The sequence below is a fragment of the Haliotis rubra genome, unplaced genomic scaffold (assembly GCF_003918875.1).
Source record: "Haliotis rubra isolate DU_JTF1 unplaced genomic scaffold, ASM391887v1 Scf82, whole genome shotgun sequence".
Taxonomy (NCBI): domain Eukaryota; kingdom Metazoa; phylum Mollusca; class Gastropoda; order Lepetellida; family Haliotidae; genus Haliotis; species Haliotis rubra.
In genome coordinates, this window is record NW_025767546.1 from 1,525,355 (window position 1) to 1,543,885 (window position 18,531).

General features: G+C 39.8%; 1 protein-coding gene across 3 annotated transcripts in view; it reads left to right on the plus strand.

Moving 5' to 3' along the window:
* Positions 1 to 1,983: 1,983 nt before the first annotated feature.
* The window catches only part of LOC124262015 (SCY1-like protein 2), a 29,902-nt gene continuing 13,354 nt past the window's right edge, over positions 1,984 to 18,531 (plus strand). Inside the window, exons 1-12 of one of the 3 annotated variants that reach the window (XM_046696430.1) lie at positions 1,984 to 2,069; positions 3,703 to 3,887; positions 4,224 to 4,381; positions 4,982 to 5,123; positions 6,441 to 6,589; positions 7,557 to 7,581; positions 9,783 to 9,998; positions 10,457 to 10,573; positions 11,257 to 11,382; positions 12,374 to 12,550; positions 13,333 to 13,353; positions 18,332 to 18,454. In XM_046696430.1, coding sequence (XP_046552386.1) covers positions 3,735 to 3,887; positions 4,224 to 4,381; positions 4,982 to 5,123; positions 6,441 to 6,589; positions 7,557 to 7,581; positions 9,783 to 9,998; positions 10,457 to 10,573; positions 11,257 to 11,382; positions 12,374 to 12,550; positions 13,333 to 13,353; positions 18,332 to 18,454 — 1,407 coding nt within the window. In that variant the 5' untranslated portion in view covers positions 1,984 to 2,069; positions 3,703 to 3,734. Of the gene's footprint in view, positions 2,070 to 3,702; positions 3,888 to 4,223; positions 4,382 to 4,981; positions 5,124 to 6,440; positions 6,590 to 7,556; positions 7,582 to 9,781; positions 9,999 to 10,456; positions 10,574 to 11,256; positions 11,383 to 12,373; positions 12,551 to 13,332; positions 13,354 to 18,331; positions 18,455 to 18,531 lie in introns of all 3 variants that reach the window. The other 2 variants (XM_046696431.1, XM_046696432.1) reach the window with 2 other exon arrangements.

Sequence of the window (18,531 nt, forward strand, 5' to 3'; positions counted from 1 at the left end):
ACGTATATTTTCTTTGATAATGCATGCACGTTTCATCGGCTAACAGACACGTTTCAGTTTTATTATTGTTTGTGTATTAAGCGTACTTCCATTACAAAACAACATATTTTTGTCAACACAAGCATTGTCTGCCGAGAATAACTTGAATCCCATGAACTGTGTCAACAGTATTCAGCACCATGAGCTATCCACACATCAGTTCATCAGATCTAGTTTACAGGAATTACCCATACCTGAACTGAATACATATTTGCACGCAGGTCGCTGTCGGCAGCATCAGAGGTGAAAACATGTTTCAACACCATGATTCATATACATGTATATATAGGATGGATATATATATATATGCCGAGCATATATATCTGTATACAGATTCACTAGGGTAACAATATGTGTGTAGGTCAGTAAATAGAGAGTTGCTTGATGATTTACATGAGATTTTGCAAAATTTGGACAATTTTCTTAATTTTAGTATATTGAAAGGTAAATTCGTTATACATGTATACATATTTGGTCATAGTAAGATCTATGTAAACTTGTTTTCCTTCGTTTCTAAATTCGACAAGTAAACAAAAATGGAATTCATTACTTACGTCACGTAGTTTACAAAGTCTTTTCGGTTAAAAGTCTCCATCTCCCAGTTTCAATAGGTAGGTTATGGTTACAATTTCTAATCTCGAGTAAGACTCGTCAAAAGTTTTAATAATATTAGCATTATGTTTAAGTAATATTCAAAATGTTGGCAATTTTTTTTAAGATACTATCCATTGTGCCTTGTGAAGACTTATCTCTCTCACTTATCAAGGCATTGCAGTGGGATAGTGGTTAAAGAGTTCGTTCGTCACGCCGAAGACCTGGGTTCGATTCCCCACATGGGTATAATGTGTGAAGTCCATTTCTGATGTCCCCGTCGCGTTATTGCTTGAATATTGCTTAAAGCGGCGTAAACATAAGCTCACTCACTCTTGCACTTATCCAACACTAAAGGTTAATATCATTAAATTTTTGGTTTACTAAACTTTTCAGAGGAGTAATGTCTGTGAAATGTTGTGAAAACCAGATCCATGTTAGTCATTTGTCTTTAGTTCGTTTGATATATGTGTACGATGTTGCCACATGCAATCCACTCACGTACCATACCGCCATTGCCTCGTATAAATGGTACATGACAGATATTACCCCGAAGGAAGCGTACAGTACGTTAGAACCTTCCCAAAATCATGGTGTTGAGATGCCTCCAAAGAACCATCCTTGTTTGTCAAACTAAATAAGATACGCAAGGCCAATTAAATTGTAATAATCAGTGAAATTTGAAGTTTTGAGCAACGAGTGCTCCTTATGAGACAATAATTTCCAATATGGTCTCTGCTCCAAGTTAGTGTTTTAACTATGCAGTACATCAGTTCATTTGTCATCTATTGGTTAATGTATTCGTGCCATATGCCGATGATCGGGTTCAATCCCCCTCCTGAGTATATCTTGTGAAACCCAGATCTAGTGTTTCGGGTAGTGATATTGTTAGAATATTACTGAAGGCAGCGGAAACCCATACTCATTCCTGTTTCTGGCTTTTTCCCAGGGCGATTTTAGGTATCATAGGTAGGTATAGCAAGTGGCCAGTTTTGTAACTCGATACTAGGTATAGATATGGAAAAAAATTCATATAGAGTTCACTGGCTGGACTTTTGACATTTGGGTGAATGAACAGTTTGGGATCGATCTTGGAACCTATTTCCCCCAGATATACTTGGAAAATAGAGCCATAATGTGCATGTTAGAGTTACCTTCCCTGAACGCGATGCTCAACACGAATAATGTGTGTAGTGCTTTAGGTTTTTGACATCATATACGACATAAGATAAGATAGTAGATCAGGAGAACATAAGTAAATAAAACGTTTTATGTGTCCTGTTCTTTAATGAGTACATGTTGATGTGATTCTTTTAAAGACAGGGGATCGGTGCATCATCATACATTTTGTGACATCACAGATATGGCTGCCGGCTCCTTACACGAAGTCGGCAGGGTGTTTTGACAGCTGATTACCGGTTTTGTTTCGGTTATTTGTGGTAAGCTGTTATTTATTATTTCCTGTGTTGACAGAAATACTATGTTTTAATGTTCTTCAGACATTTTGTGTCAGGGTGTGTTTACAGTGGAGTAAACTCGATTATCCAGAAACAACTAGACTGGTTATAGTTCTCGAAGTAGATGTAATTTGCGTATTTTTCCTACGGTGACAGATGTCGTTTAAGTGACATGTCTTTAGTAAAACCGGACTTGATATCGTGAAACAGCACACGCGGCAGCAATATATTTTCTAATTGATTTGTTGATACAATGATTGTATAGATCAGCAGGTATCAGTTGAAAACTAGGTATGATTTCTCATGCATTGACACTGTTTGTTGTTTAATCGGTGCATCTTCATACATATCATTTGGTTATCATACATTAACATTATCTCAGATATTGAGATAAATGTAACTAAGATGAGAAAACCTAATCACGACCAGATACTTTAAATATTATCACTGACTATACACATGTATCCTATTTTCTCTCTTCCTTGACTCGAAGTGAGACAATTCCCCATTTCCTGAACACAAGTTATAATTAAAAGAACAAACAATGTCTCTGTGACGCAGCACCTCTAGTTATATCCAGAGTAATCACTGCCATCCAAAAATGTATGGTGTCCTAAAACCAAAAACATCTGCCCACCGAAAACCACATGATAACTGCATCTGAAACTGATTACTCTGGATATAACTAGAGGTGCTGCGTCACAGAGACATTGTAAATTCTTTAATTATAACTTGTGTTCAGGAAAATGTTATCATTTATAAGATAGTGATGTTTTATCCGATACAATGTTATATAGTTGTTCATGTGATTAGAAAGAATCAGCAAATGGTTCTTAAGTGTCTGAAAACTCAAAATATGAGGGTGCATGGAACATCCACAGTGTCAGTATGCTATGTTTGTCCGGGATACTTGATGTAATTGAAAATCTGCAGTTTTTCATCCATTTATTGATGTATAGAAACATTTTTGTTTGGGGAATTCTATAGTCCTCAAAACGTATTACTAATATAAGGATGACTGTGGGTGAATGATTATCTCTCAATGCTGTATTAGTGAGGTGAGGTGAGGTGAAATTGGGTTATACGTCGTGCTTGAGAATATTTCGCTCATATGACGACGTGCATGCGTGTGTATGTGTATATGCGGCTGCTTGTACTAGCCCAGACTTAAGCTGGTTTTATAGTGCTAGCCCACTGAAATACCATGCCGCAGTGAAGCATGAATACCCCACTCAGACACATTATACTCCGAACCGACCAGTCCTTGTTGTACCCATTAATGCCGAGCACCAGGCAGGGACCAACAAGTACCATATTCTAACGTCTTTTGGTATGACGCGGTCGGGGATTGAACCCGCGACCTTCCGCTCTCCGGGCAGACGCTCTAACCACTACACCACGGAGGCGGTCGCTGTATTAGTAATCTTGCAGGTATTATGGGCAAGGGCAGATAGGAGAAATGGTGAAAATGGTAATCTAATTCTGATATTAGAGACTAGCTACCTATATATCATCTACCATGAAAAATGCTCTCTTTATTCTGTTGAGAAATAGAATTGCCATAATTTTTTTCAAATGTTTTTGTTGATGAAGCCATTTGTACTTTCTTTACAAGACTCTAACAGACTAAGGAAAAAATAGGACGAGATGGATATGTTTAACCGATTGAAGAGTGCAGTGACCAATGCTTTGCCTGGCAACCCATTGTCTCGAGATTTTGACTTGTACAACCAAATAGCCAGTGGAGGCCCAGGCATGTTGTGGAAAATACATGGAGGAATGAAGAAAACTACCAAACAGGTACTGCCAGCTGTACCATGGTGACTCTGATGTAATACATCCGTGAAGATCCGGGTTAGAATTGGTCTTCAGCATCCCATGCTTGTTGTAAGACTAAGAGGCGACTAATGGGATCGGGTAGAAGATAAAACCCTGACATATCATTACACACAGTATAGAACTTGTTATCCAGAGTAGATTCATGTCTTCATTGACATTTTACTTCATAGGTTTGAGTATTATTTACAGCCTGTCTTTGTGAATTGGAAAGTTAAGTTTTAAGAAGATAGTTTTCAGACTGACATGATTCGGTTCTATATTGTGAAGTTTATTTGACTTTGTTGTGTCTTGTGCCAGGAATCGTCCATCTTTGTGTTTGAGAAGCGATCTCTGGAGAGGTATTCCCGGCGTGACCGAGAGATGATTCTGGAGTCACTTAGGAAGGGAGTGCAGCAGCTCACTAAACTCCGTCACCCCAAAGTCTTGTCTGTGATGGAGCCACTTGAGGAATCCAGGTACAGGAACATCAGTGGAATATAACTCTGATAACAAGCAGGTCTTACCTGGACATGAGTCTTCGTAGTGCATGCAGCCTGTCACTGTCCTTACCCAGATCTGAATATTCACAGGCCACAATAATAAACTACATTTATAATGAACATACTTAAAATGGACTGATGGATGTTTAATGAACTGTATTTTTGGTCCTGTCCACTTGCTGTATATTTTACTGTTTGAACTAATACCTCCAAAACGTTTGTACTCGAACTATTCCAAATGCTATTTTCCACATGTTCACTTCGGAGTGATACACATGGAGGATGCCATTATTCACAACAGTGAGTAAACAGTCACTGAAAAGAGGCATTTTAGGCCATAGGTCGCTCAAGGGTTAGCTGACGTGACCTTTTACTAGTACTAGGGTTTGTTAGACTCAGTAAAGCATTGTTACGAATAGTACTGAGCCTATGTTTACTTAGACTGGCATAATTCAGTGTTCACTATGTTGTTAACACAGCTGCATCATGTTTTATGGCTACTGCTGATTTAACATTTGCTTCTTGATGTCTAATTTATATGGATTTGTCAGAACCAACATATTCTCTTTGATTCAGGGAAACACTTGCCTTTGCCACAGAACCAGTGTTCTGCAGTTTGGCTAATGTGTTGGGTAACCACGACAACATGACCACGGTTCCTAAGGAGCTCCAGGAGTATGAGCTGTATGATGTAGAAGTCAGACATGGTTTGCTACAGGTGAGGGCATCTTCAGGTGCCAATTCTCTTCATTTAGCATGTTTAGTCTACTGTTGACAGGGTAGAGAAAGATTGTTGGGAATTCTGCTTGTTGGGACAACAGGCATTCCTCGTTTGATTGAAGAATTTGTTTCATGGAATCATCTTGTTCAGGTTATGTGATTATTTTCGGTTGTAATATTACCCAAAGGTAATCATGATAACAGATGGGATGGTAGGATAGCCTACTGGTTGAAGACTTCGTTCGTCACGTTGAAGACAAGGGTTCGATTCACCTCATGGGTACAATGTGTAAAGCCCATTTCTAGTGTCCCCGCTATGATATTGCTGGAATATTGCTAAAAGCGGTATTTGCCATACTCACTCGTACACTCACTCATTCATGATAACAGTATCATCACTTTTCAAATAGCATTGAAACTGCTTTGTCTCGTTTGTTTTGATCAATTCTATTATAAAACATTACTGATGATATTGTCATATTGAAAACCTCTTGAAATTGTTTAGCACCACTAGAGGAAAATCTAAGAATTTAAATTATGTTTTTCAAATGATGACTGACAATTGTTGAAAAGCCATGGTGACATAGAGCATGCACTGTTACTTCTTTAACCCTTTTACATGGATACTTACCACCAGAACACTGCATGTTCATGTTATGTGGAGGCGGTGGGGTAGCCTAGTGGTTAAAGCGTTTGCTCATCACGCTGAAGACCCGGGTTCGATTCCCCACATGCGTACAATGTGTGAAGCCCATTTCTGGCCTCTCTCACTCACTCACTCTCACTCACTCACTCACTCACTCACTCACTCACTCACACTCACTCACCCACTCCACCACCCACTCACCACTCCTCACCACCACCACTCACCTCACTCCTCTCACTCACTCACTCACTCACTCCTCCTCACTCACTCTCCTCACTCACTCACTCACTCACTCACCACTCACTCACTCACTCACTCACTCACTCACTCACTCACTCTCACTCACTCACCTCACTCACTCACTCACTCACTCACTCACTCACTCACTCACTCACTCACTCACTCACTCACTCACTCACTCACTCACTCACTCACTCACTCACTCACTCACTCACTCACTCACTCACTCACTCACTCACTCACTCACTCACTCACTCACTCACTCACTCACTCACTCACTCACTCACTCACTCACTCCACTCACTCACTCACTCACTCACTCACTCACTCACTCACTCACTGAAGGTCTGACGTTCTGTTATACTGAAGATGGTACTGACAGAATGAGATAGACATCCATTGTAGTGATTGTTTTCATTCCGGTTCCAGATGATTGAAGGTCTGACGTTCCTGCACAACGATGCCAAGATCCTTCACCACAACATCTGCCCAGAGTCCATCATCCTCAACAAAAATGGAACATGGAAGCTTGCTGGCTTCGACTTCTGTGCTCTCAACTCCAACACAACGGATCAGTCGCCCACCCAAATTACACAAATGTGAACAAAGTACGGAATTCTAGTCAACTCCATCACACCTATTTGACCCAGTACTTTTACCAAGTTGGTCGTTGATACAAGGTGTATGTTACATTCAAGCATTCTTGGTTTATGTATCTGCCCACCCAAATTACACAAATGTGGAACAAAGTTAAGATTTCAACAAGTTTCTATCTGCTTTATAATGGATAATCTTTTATTTCAGTAATGAATGAAACTACAGTGTGCTGTAGGTCATCAGGGAGTGGAAGATTGTTAGTGGAACAAGGCCCAAAATGTGGAGTCTCTGTAATTCAGTTTTCATGTGTTTTATTTTGGCATTTGCCATATATTTGTGAGATTGTATGTATTATCAAAAACAATCAGCGCTGTCAGTGGCATTTAGGGGCGGTGGGGTAGTCTAGTGGTTAAAGCGTTGGCTCGTCACGCCGAAGACCCGGGTTCGAATCCCCACATGGGTACAATAAGTGAAGCATTTCTGGTGTCCCCCGCCGTGATATTGCTGGAATATTGCTAAAAGTGGCTTAAAACCAAACTCAGTCAGTCAATCAGTCAGTCAGTGGCAATTGAGAAAGACATTCTTATTCCCCCAATTTTCTATTTTAAGTTTGCCCAATCTCAGATGAAATATAAGTGAAATAGTGAGTGAGTGAGTATGTTTTTATGGCACTTCATGCAATATTCTCCATCAATATCGTGGCAGGTGACACGAGAAATGGGTTTCACATATTGTACCCATGTGGGGAATCGAACCCGGGTCTTTGGCTGTGACCTCTGCATTCTGTAACCTCTAAGCTAACTCAAGCCCCTATAAGTGAAATAAAACATAAGCACACATTATTGCTAACCTCGTAGATGGGAATGCTGTCGAAGGAATTAGAATGGAAGTGAAGCGAGAAACTGTTTTCCCATGTCATCTTGTTACACTAACCCATTCCCTCTTTCAGCTCGTTAAAGCTGGTTCTTTTGTGGTAAGGACTATCAGTGTGTTCTGAAGAAGTTGATCTGTCTCACTTCACTGAATGCATGATGATTCAGAAACTTTCTTGAATTCTGTTTTGGTCAAGGTGTCTACATTTTCATCAAATATCAATAAGTTTTAATGTTCATTTAATTTTTCATTGGATGAGAGGCAGACCATGTGTACTTGAGACATACTCATTAGCATATGGACAACACATGTTGATGTTTCAAATGCATTTATGAGACTATCCTTGAAGTGACAAGCACTGAGAGACATCTTCCACATTCCTCAGGAAATCCTAGGAAGTTACAAGTAGATACAGAGGCATTGTTGTGGATAGTTTAGTTAATTTAATCATTGAAGATAATACACAATGCCATTCAGAAAGTGGTCAAATGTAGCATATTTTATTTTGGGGATTACACTTTCTTAGTAAAGTACAGATTCTAGTACTTACTTCAAGTAATTTCATCATTGTTTTCAAATAGATTGGGAAAGGTCAGAGTTTGTGTGCATGAATATCCTTGATGACCAAATCCTCATCATCAATACAACTTCATTCAGTGTAACCACCATTCTGTTGCGATTCCTGTTTAAATGAACACGCACATCACCTTGCATTGGGTTTGAAATTAGGGTCTTTAGCTATGTAATTCCTATGCATCCATATTCATATGCAGTAGCTTGGCTTTTAATGATGTAATGTAACCATAGTAACTAAAAGTCGCCTAGAACCACATATACTTTTGATGTCTTTTTATCTTTTTATTGCTACATTATGGGGGTGATGAAAAGCATTTACTTCTATTTAGCTTATCAGGCTGGTAATGGCTGTAATGCTATGGGGGTGATGAAAAGCATTTACTTCTATTTAGCTTATCAGGCTGGTAATGGCTGTAATGCTATGGGGGTGATGAAAAGCATTTACTTCTATTTAGCGTATCAGGCTGGTAATGGCTGTAATGCTATGGGGGTGATGAAAAGCATTTACTTCTATTTAGCGTTATCAGGCTGGTAATGGCTGTAATGCTATGGGGTGATGAAAAGCATTTACTGGTATTTAAGCGTATCAGCTTAACTTCTATTTAGGCTGGTAATGCTATGGGGGTGATGAAAAGCATTTACTTCATTTAGCTTATCAGGCTGGTAATGGCTGTAATGCTATGGGGTGATGAAAAGCGTTTACTTCTATTTAGCGTATCAGGCTGGTAATGGCTGTAATGCTATGGGGGTGATGAAAAGCGTTTACTTCTATTTAGCGTATCAGGCTGGTAATGGCTGTAATGCTATGGGGGTGATGAAAAGCATTTACTTCTATTTAGCGTATCAGGCTGGTAATGGCTGTAATGCTATGGGGTGATGAAATGGCGCTGGTTACTTAATATTGATGAAAAGCGTCTACTTCTATTTAGCGTATCAGGCTGGTAATGGCTGTAATGCTATGGGGGTGATGAAAAGCGTTTACTTCTATTTAGCGTATCAGGCTGGTAATGGCTGTAATGCATGCTCTCTGTTCAGATTCTTTAGTGGAAGAGGTTACAGAACCTCATGCTTGTAACAGTGAAATGAGGATAAGGTGGACAAAATTAGCAATCTGTTAAAAAACCAAGGGTCTACTGGCCCAAATATGTCTTTGTGTTCATATATACATTAAGTGAATATACAAGGCCAAATACAGGTTACTAGACTTGACCAAGTTGCTAATGTCACTGAATCAATATGTGGCCTTGCTTATTGTGTGTCGTCATATCCCAACAACATGCAGATGGTGTGAGTGAGTGAGTTTAGTTTTACGCCGCACTCAGCAATATTCCAGCTATATGGCGGCAATCTGTAAATAATCGAGTCTGGACCAGACAAACCAGTGGTCAACAGCATGAGCATCAATCTGCGCAATTGGGAACCAATGACTTTTGTCAACCAAGTCAGCGAGCCTGACCACCCGATCACATTAGTTCGCCTCTTATAACAAGCATGGGTTACTCAAGATCAATTTTCTAACCCAGACCTTCACGGGTCGCTGATGGTATCAACCACTAGTGGTCCCTCAGACTTGGTTAATCCCAGGCTGCATGCTGTCTGTGATGGAATTACAGGAAGTGGTAGAAGTGTAGGCCCTGCATCAATTCAGGCCATCCTCCTGTATGAAGCGGAGATGCAAGCCCTGCTATACCTGGGATACTGATCAAAGCCATGTTTGTTTTGTAGCCGATGTTTGCGTTCAAGGAGTGGGACGCAGACATCCCTCCCTGCTGCCAACCCCACCTGGACTACCTTGCCCCTGAGTATGCTCTCACTATGATGTGTAGTCTCGCCAGCGACATGTACTCAATAGGGGTGCTCATATATGCCCTCTTCAACAACGGTAAACCCCTGTTTGAGTGCAGGACGCAGCTATCCACATTCAAGAAAAATGCTGAAGAGGTAGGTACATGTTGTATGCTGTAGGCATGTTTGCTGGAAGTTGATGCACAGTAACTCTGTGATCTGCTATTATAGTGCTGCTTTCTGACAGTGAATGCAAACTCACTCGTAGATCAGAGTTTACCTGCTGTTGGATGAAGTCAGTTTTTAAGATGAATGTTTACATTATAACCTACACACGATCAGTAACAAAGATTACAACTTAATGTATAACAACCTGTTGTTCATTTCCTATATCAATGTTTTGTGGATACTTACACAGTTATCAGTTGTTTGTAACCTCCATAATAACCCACCAACATCTAGAATGCTAATCAAACTAGTATATGATCAGTGTTTGACAACATGAAAGTGGTCCCTCGCCTGGTGTTGTGGCTGATGTTGTTGCTGATGTTTGTGATGTTATCAGTGATATTGTCAATGATGTTGTAGCTGATGTCTGTGATGTTGTCTTCCAGCTGCGACATTTCCGCTCCACCCTACTGGGCAGCATCCCCGATGAACTGAGAGATTACGTCAAGCTGTTGCTGAACATCGAGGCCACTGTGAGACCGGACCCTGCACAGCTGTCAAAAGTTAGAGCTTCATTAAATTTATCATCAGTATGTTCTGTAGAAGATGGTTTATGTCAGACAATTAGGTTTGGTTAGATTACCATTAGTCCTTGCTGAATTTGACTGTTTTCAACAAACAGACTGGTTGCTATGTCTAATCCAGAATATGATCTAACACAGTTTGTTCTCTTGTCTATGGATAAATGACATTAAATTCACAAACTAAATCAGTCATTATCATTATCAAATTTATACCCAGATGACATGAAGGCTTTATGGATTCTTGGTTAGCACCCGCTGCTTGTCATGGGATTTGCCTTAATGCATCAGACAGCCAGGCTTTGTCACTTGGTTAATTGCATCTCTTCATACCCAATGGCTTAGATGGTTGCTCAAAATATCATCACTGGATTGCCCGGTCTGGATTTACATTTACAGGCCACCAGCATTTGGCTGGAATCTGTGGGATTAAACAAACAAACACATGGCAATAAGAAAGAAACAAACACACAGGCACACAAATAACAAATAAACAAATTATGAAAGCCAGTTTAATGATTGCCATGCTCTTCCTGTCTACAGCAACACATGAAAATAATCCTTCTGTCAATAAAAAGTAAGCTTCTTACGAACTATGGTTTGGGTGTTGCTTCAGGTGTGCTAAAAATTGCTGCTGCAGACTAAATCTGTCTTCATCCCTTTAGGTGTCCTTCTTCGAGGATGTAGGGACAATGACCCTCCAGTACATGGACACCTTGTTCCAGAGAGACAACCTACAAAAGTCCCAGTTCTTCAAGGGGCTCCCGAAAATAGCTGCCAAACTGCCAAAGGTAGGACATGTTATTGCTCTTTCAGTTACTTCAACAGTCTTGAATGTTAACTTGTCACTTAGCTTCATTCCACATGTGGATTTGAGGTGTGGCCTATGTGTGTTGTAACTGAAGGGATCATGTGGTAGATCTCAGTGACTTGGTTGGTCGCTGCTTAGAATATCTGGTGCTGTATAGTTTGGTTTAGACTTAATTATCTACAGGTGGCTGTCATATAACAGGAATATTGATTTGTGTGGCATTAGACAACAAACAACCCAAGTTGCTTACTTTCCTGAATAGGGCGGTGGGGTAGCTTAGAAGACCTGGGTTCGATTCCCCAAATGGGTACAATGTGTGAAGCCCATTTCTGGTGTGCCCTCGCCCGTGATACTGCTGAAATATTGCTAAAAGCAGCGTAAAAGTAAACTCACTCACTCACTACTTTCCTGAATGACACATCAGTTGTGATTCAGGGGCTGAATAGTATCCCTTGATTGTCTTAGATGCTGACATTTGATCTTAGGATACATTGTGCTCTTAATGAGTGCGGGGTGGTAGGGTAGTCAAGTGGTTAAAGCGTTGTCTCGTCATGCTGAAGACCAGGTTCGATTCCCCACATGGTTTCAATATGTGAAGCCCATTTCTGGTGTCCCCCGCCATGATTTTGTTGGAATGTTGCCAGAATATTGCTAAAAGCAGTGTAAAATTGTACTCACTCATTCACTCAATGAGTGGGGTGGTTAACATGAAAAGCTCATTAAAATCAGATGTTTTACTCAGATACACTGGTAGAGGAACAGTCAGGTCCAGTAAACCTGATTAACCCTTACCAATCAGATATCAGTTTTCTAACAGGATTCAGCTTCATTTCATTATTGATTCAGAAATCTTGATCTTAACCAAAGAAAACAGTCACAGGTTGTATAAATAAAATCACCTGACTTCCACTTGGAACTCTTCACTTGGCTCATAACAAAGTTAACCTCTGACCTTGAACTGTGTGTTACAGCGTGTGAACCAGCAGCGGATCCTGCCGGCGTTGTACAAGGAGTGTGTGAACCCCGACATGGTCCCCTTCGTCCTCCCCACTGTCCTCCTTGTCGCTGAACAGTCCACCAACCGGGAATACCTCAACAATATTCTTCCCGAACTCATCCCGCTCTTCAAAATACACGACCCAGTTCAGGTAGAGTCTCACTTCAGTCTACAGGCATCACATGACCGTGATGAGTAGAGTATCAATTGTGTCACAGTATCCATATTTGTGTGTAGCATGAGCAGCATCCGTATTGATTTGGAACTTCAGTTATTCTAATCATAGCATGTCATAGCTAGGGCTGTCAGGGAATGATATTTGGAGTATTTTCTATGGTGGTAGTGATGGAACTAGTTACAAATGCTTTAGAAACATAATGAACATTAATGCTGTAGTCCTTCTTTGGTATGAATTATGCGTTTAGCAAGCAAAGGCTGTTAAATACTTTGAAGTGTCTCCCTATTGCACCTAATCGCCAGCACACAAAGTCAGTGGTAGCTGAGTTGTGCGACTTCCATTTTTGTGGAAGTCGTTGTGGTTGAGTGGGTTAGGCGGCTGACTTTGTGTGCTGGCGATTAGGTGCCTGACTCCTAGGGTGTGGGTTCGAATCCCAGGTGGGACTCAACCCAACAAAAGTACTAGAATCTGTACTTTACTAAGAAAGTGTAATCCCAAATATAATATACGTTACATTTGACCACTTTCTAAATGGCATTGTGTATTCAAAGATATAGACGTTTCAGGATCTGAATTTGGAAATGACAATAAACGACACCCTAACAGCATTCCATGTCATTACTGTCTCTTTAAGGCTCAGTATTGTTTTGTGGCTAGTCATTGTCATGTTATGTTTGATGTGATTTTTATACCCTGAGCATGTTCTGTTTAATGAGTTTAGATAATTGGATGTTGTTATTACTTTTGTTTTATAGAGCCCACAGACAACATACACGGTGAACTTGCTTTCACATCTTCACAGCTTAACACTTTCCACTAACCATGTGTGCAGCTGGACATGTAGAGTAGTCTCGTCCTACACAGATAACACATGTGCTTAATCTTGTCAAATGTTTGTCTTTGTCCTTAATGTTCAATGTATTAGTAAGGCCAATCTAGTAACCATGTTAACTATACTAGAAGTTACACTAATAGCCTACTTCAACTGTCCACTTGGCCACTAATGTAGTTGTGCTGCAGTGTCCTAGAGGGACATGCACCAGGGTGTCAGGATATGATCCCAGGTCATCTGTGTCCAGCCAGGATATGCTGGAGTGGTGATGTCTAGTTGTGCTGCAGTGTCCTAGAGGGACATGCACCAGGGTGTCAGGATATGATCCCAGGCCCGGGATCATGAAAAATCTTAAGTCTAAAATTTGCTTAGCACAAAAAATATCTTAAGTCTAAATTTTTGGCTTAGCTAAGATTTTAGATAAGACTGGATCATGAAACTGTCTCAGCCAAATCTTAGCTAAGACTAAGACTAAGACAGTTACCATGGACATTTTAGAATGATGTAATCATGTCGGTCAGCTTAAATAATTGAGGAGAATAGTTTAGTAGCAGGCACCTGCTGAAATGTTCCAAACAAGTCAACTGATGCTTTTATCCCTGCCGCGGTGACTTTTAGTGTCTTTAAGGTTGGGATGTTTTCTAAATACACCAACACGAGCCTTAAATCGCTTTCTGCCATATTGCATTGGATAGTGTTTTCAAAATCATGTTTAGCGAAGGCCGGTATTGAGGCAGCCCTATTACATCACATTTAATATTTCCTATTCAGCTGTGACAAATACATCACTGAATTCCTCATACATTTTAGTATCAAAAAAGAAATGGTCTTTGTCACTAAAACCAAGTGTCTAGGTGATATGAAACGAACGGCTGTGTGAGAAAGACAGCACTTGTTGAAATGTAAACAAAGAAACATTGAGACTTTACACTGTGTACTGCATTTTCTCAAATTTCAGACACCCATTAGTCTATTAAGTAGCATGCATAGGCTCAATACTTTTAGAACATACATGGAAATAGTATCGTAGCAAAAAAATAATAGATACAATACAGTAATGTGATATGTTTATCTGAAATTGTCAAAGTTTCTGTGCAGCGTAACGTCATGACTGAGCGGAAAATCTCTGAGAACAACAACGGTAATGATCGGCATATCTGGCTTCTTCTCTTACTTGCAATGAAAACGATAAAACATGTAACAATACACAGATAGTCAGAATCATTCTGATTACTCACATCACACATTTATGTACAAACGATCCCCCGAATCAAAGGAAAGGTCCTCGCGAAAATCCTGTATACCCATGTCACGAAGCCGCCATTTTGTAAGAAATGGGTCAAGCGGTTGTGATGTCATATCGTCAACATTGTTGTTACATATTTGGCAATTTCTTTGAGGTGAAGGTCGGTTGAATAAGAGTAAACATAATCGCCATGTTCCAATCGATTACAATTTCAGTGTATATTTTGAGTATCTTTCAGATATTTTTTCATGAAACTAATTTCATTATCTACATTTAGCCTTGTTCTATATCATATCCTTGGATATAGGGTATACGGTTTTCATTCTTTCAAGGGTTTTGTTTGTTTGAATAATATTTACATAAGAAATTGATATACTGAGTGTAGTACACCATATTTTAAACCCTTGAACAAGTATTAAAAGAACAAACGAATAGTTAACTGCAACATGTACTTAAATAGTTCATGTATCATGTGCAATATTAGCCATTCGGACCAATATTACAGTTGCATATGAACAGGTTATGAATAGCGATTTAACTTTCATGACCCCGGGGCCAGGGGTTGTGAAATATTCTTTTAATTTACGTCAAATTGATGCCAAACAGGTGCGTGTGTTGTTCATATTAAGATACAAAGTCAAACCGTCTAATTATGGATCTATTCAGGACATTATTTAAATGGTAAAATCAGCCATTTTAAGTTCTGTCACAAGAGTGTTAAATTCAGACATAGAAACCGAAACCTTTTACACAATTCATGGAAATTATGTGAGACATATACTGATCAGCATACCAGTGTCGCTTTTTTCCGATGTCGCGCAAAATACATAAAACAAGCAATGACGTCAACTACAATTTTGTAATCTTTTCAGTAATTTCATTATATTTGAAGATATGGCTAGTATTCAGTAAATAATGATGCAAAATCAGTCAAAATACATCTACACAAACAGGAGAATATGTGAATTTAAGAACTAATTTACATATCAGATAGGGCCATCCAAATCGCTTTTACGTGCTTTCTCATGTAGTACATTGTCATCTTTTCTTATTATAACTTGTGAGAACTACTAAAACGTATCCGCCACATTGGGGAACTTTGTATTGGAATACATGTAGTTTGGTTCACGGTGAACAAAACAAGGAAAATATAGCATCCATTATCCACAGCGAATTCTCTCCAAGTGATATGAGTTACACTGACCTAGTGTTAAGCATAAAGCGGAGTTATGCCCCTTATCTTTATCACAGCATGATATGACCTCTCTGTCGTCCTTTGACGTCATAGAAGAAAATCCATTTTGACATTTATTGCAAGTCATTTTAATGTTGAGGGTATAACGTTATGCATAAGCAAATAAACCCATTTCATATATACTTATGTCGCTCAGATATCAGGCTGTAATTTATTTGATCACACTTTCTGTAAAGATGCCAAATTAAAAAATCGTAGCACAGTGCTTTTTACCGGTGCACCATCAAAAGCGGAGAAATTTACTGTTTTTGAATGCATAGCAAAATTTTGGACATCATTTAGCAGTGTTTATTTCTCAAACCGAGGTATTTGCATTTATACTTATACCAACGGATAGGAAATTTAATATTCCACATTTCTGTGTAATTTTATAGCTGCACGCAGATCCAGGACCACGCTGAAATAAATCTCACACAACGTTCACTTTTCAAACCTTATGAATTGTGCCTGAAAAACCTCGGCATCAAAAGGACTTAAGACTGGTAGGTAGCAGTCTCAGGATTTAAGACAAAAATGATCTCAGTCTTAACTTTTAAGACTAAAAATGTAACGTGATCCCCGATTTAAGACAATTTTTTGGACTTAAGATCAAAATGACAGACTTAAGCAAATTTTAGACTTAAGTCACTTTCATGACCCCGGGCCAGGTCATCTGTGTCCAGCCAGGATATGCTGGAGTGGTGATGTCTAGTTGTGCTGCAGTGTCCTAGAGGGACATGCACCAGGGTGTGTAGGGATATGATCCCAGGTCATCTGTGTCCAGCCAGGATATTCTGGAGTGGTGATGTCTAGTTGTGCTGCAGTGTCCTAGAGGGACATGCACCAGGGTGTCAGGATATGATCCCTGGTCACCTGTGTCCAGCCAGGATATTCTGGAGTGGTGATGTCTAGTTGTGCTGCAGTGTCCTAGAGGGACATGCACCAGGGTGTCAGGATATGATCCCTGGTCATCTGTGTCCAGCCAGGATATTCTGGAGTGGTGATGTCTAGTTGTGCTGCAGTGTCCTAGAGGGACATGCACCAGGGTGTCAGGATATGATCCCTGGTCATCTGTGTCCAGCCAGGATATTCTGGAGTGGTGATGTCTAGTTGTGCTGCAGTGTCCTAGAGGGACATGTTAACACTCTCACACACTTTCGTTCATGAAGCACTGTTCATGCTGATAACAGGCCTTGTATGTTGTTGTACTAACAATGCCCTGGTTTATCACTGTAACTTTTGGAGCAGATTTAATTATTTTGTGAAGTAACGAGATCTGGATATTCGTGGAAGTTATTGTGGCTTTAGTAAAAACAATTTTACATAAAATACTGGCATTTCTCACGGGTGGCAATCTTCACAGCTGTCTACTTTACTGCACATTGTTAGTTCTGGGCTTAACCTGTGCAGGTCCGGGTTAGAATGAACCTTCAGTAACCCATGCTTGTCGTAAGAGGCGACTAACGGGATCGGGTGGTCAGACTCGCTGGCTTGGTTGACACATGTCATTTGTTCCCAATTGCGCAGATCGATGCTCACGCTGTTGATCACTGGATTGTCTAGTCCAGACTCGATTATTTACAGACCGCTGCCATATAGCTGGAATATTGCTAAGTGCGGCGTAAAACTAAACTCACTCACTTACTAGTTCTGTTCGTGGGTAAAGTTCTTTTCCTCAAGCATCAAGTCAAGATAATGTATACACAAATACACTGAGTGTTTAGCAGTCTCACAATTCTGCTCTCAACACCGATCACATTGGTCTGTACTTGTGTTATGTTTTAAATAGATGAGTTAATTTTCCTCCTAGTTTTTAGTTTTGTTTGACTGTTCATCTGCTGTTTTAATGCCACTACGAACACTGCTTGCCTATTACTACAAAACTTATTTAATGAAACAGAATTCAGTCAACAACAAGTTCCTGACTAGATTCTTTCTCATGATACTGTCGCTTTTCATTTTGTATAAGTAACTGATTCTCATGCTGGTCATATACTATTGGGAAATGATAGTACATAACAAGTCCTTTATATATGTAGAATTGTGTATAGGGATGAGAATCATTTTATTAATATTTTATTATTATTATTGTCTCAAATAGAATATTTGTTAAATATCTGATTTGAGTGATATACATTTGCAGCTTGTATTTCATTTGAATTCTTAGAGCTGGCAATTTTCTTGATATTTGTACGAGATTGGTCTTAGTCTGTTAGTGAGGGGATGTGAAATTGGCTGATCCCTGGATCCATGATGGGATCCATGTGTGTAGTGAAATAGTTGATCCCTGGATCCATGATGGGATCCATGTGTGTAGTGAAATAGGCTGATCCCTGGATCCATGATGGGATCCATGTGTGTAGTGAAGTAAGCTGATCCCTGGATCCATGGTGGGATCCATGTGTGTAGAGTGGGCTTGCTTCATGTGTTTTTTCATTGTAGATCTCACTGATATTTCTGCAAAACATGAGCCTGCTGCTTAGCAAGACCCCCCAGCAAGACATCAAGACTCACATTCTGCCCATGATATACAGAGCACTGGAGGTGGACAACCCACAGATACAGGTGACTGTCGCACAGACTCCCTAAATCCATTTATAACTAAAAATACAAAATGATCTGCTAACATGACCTTTAGATAC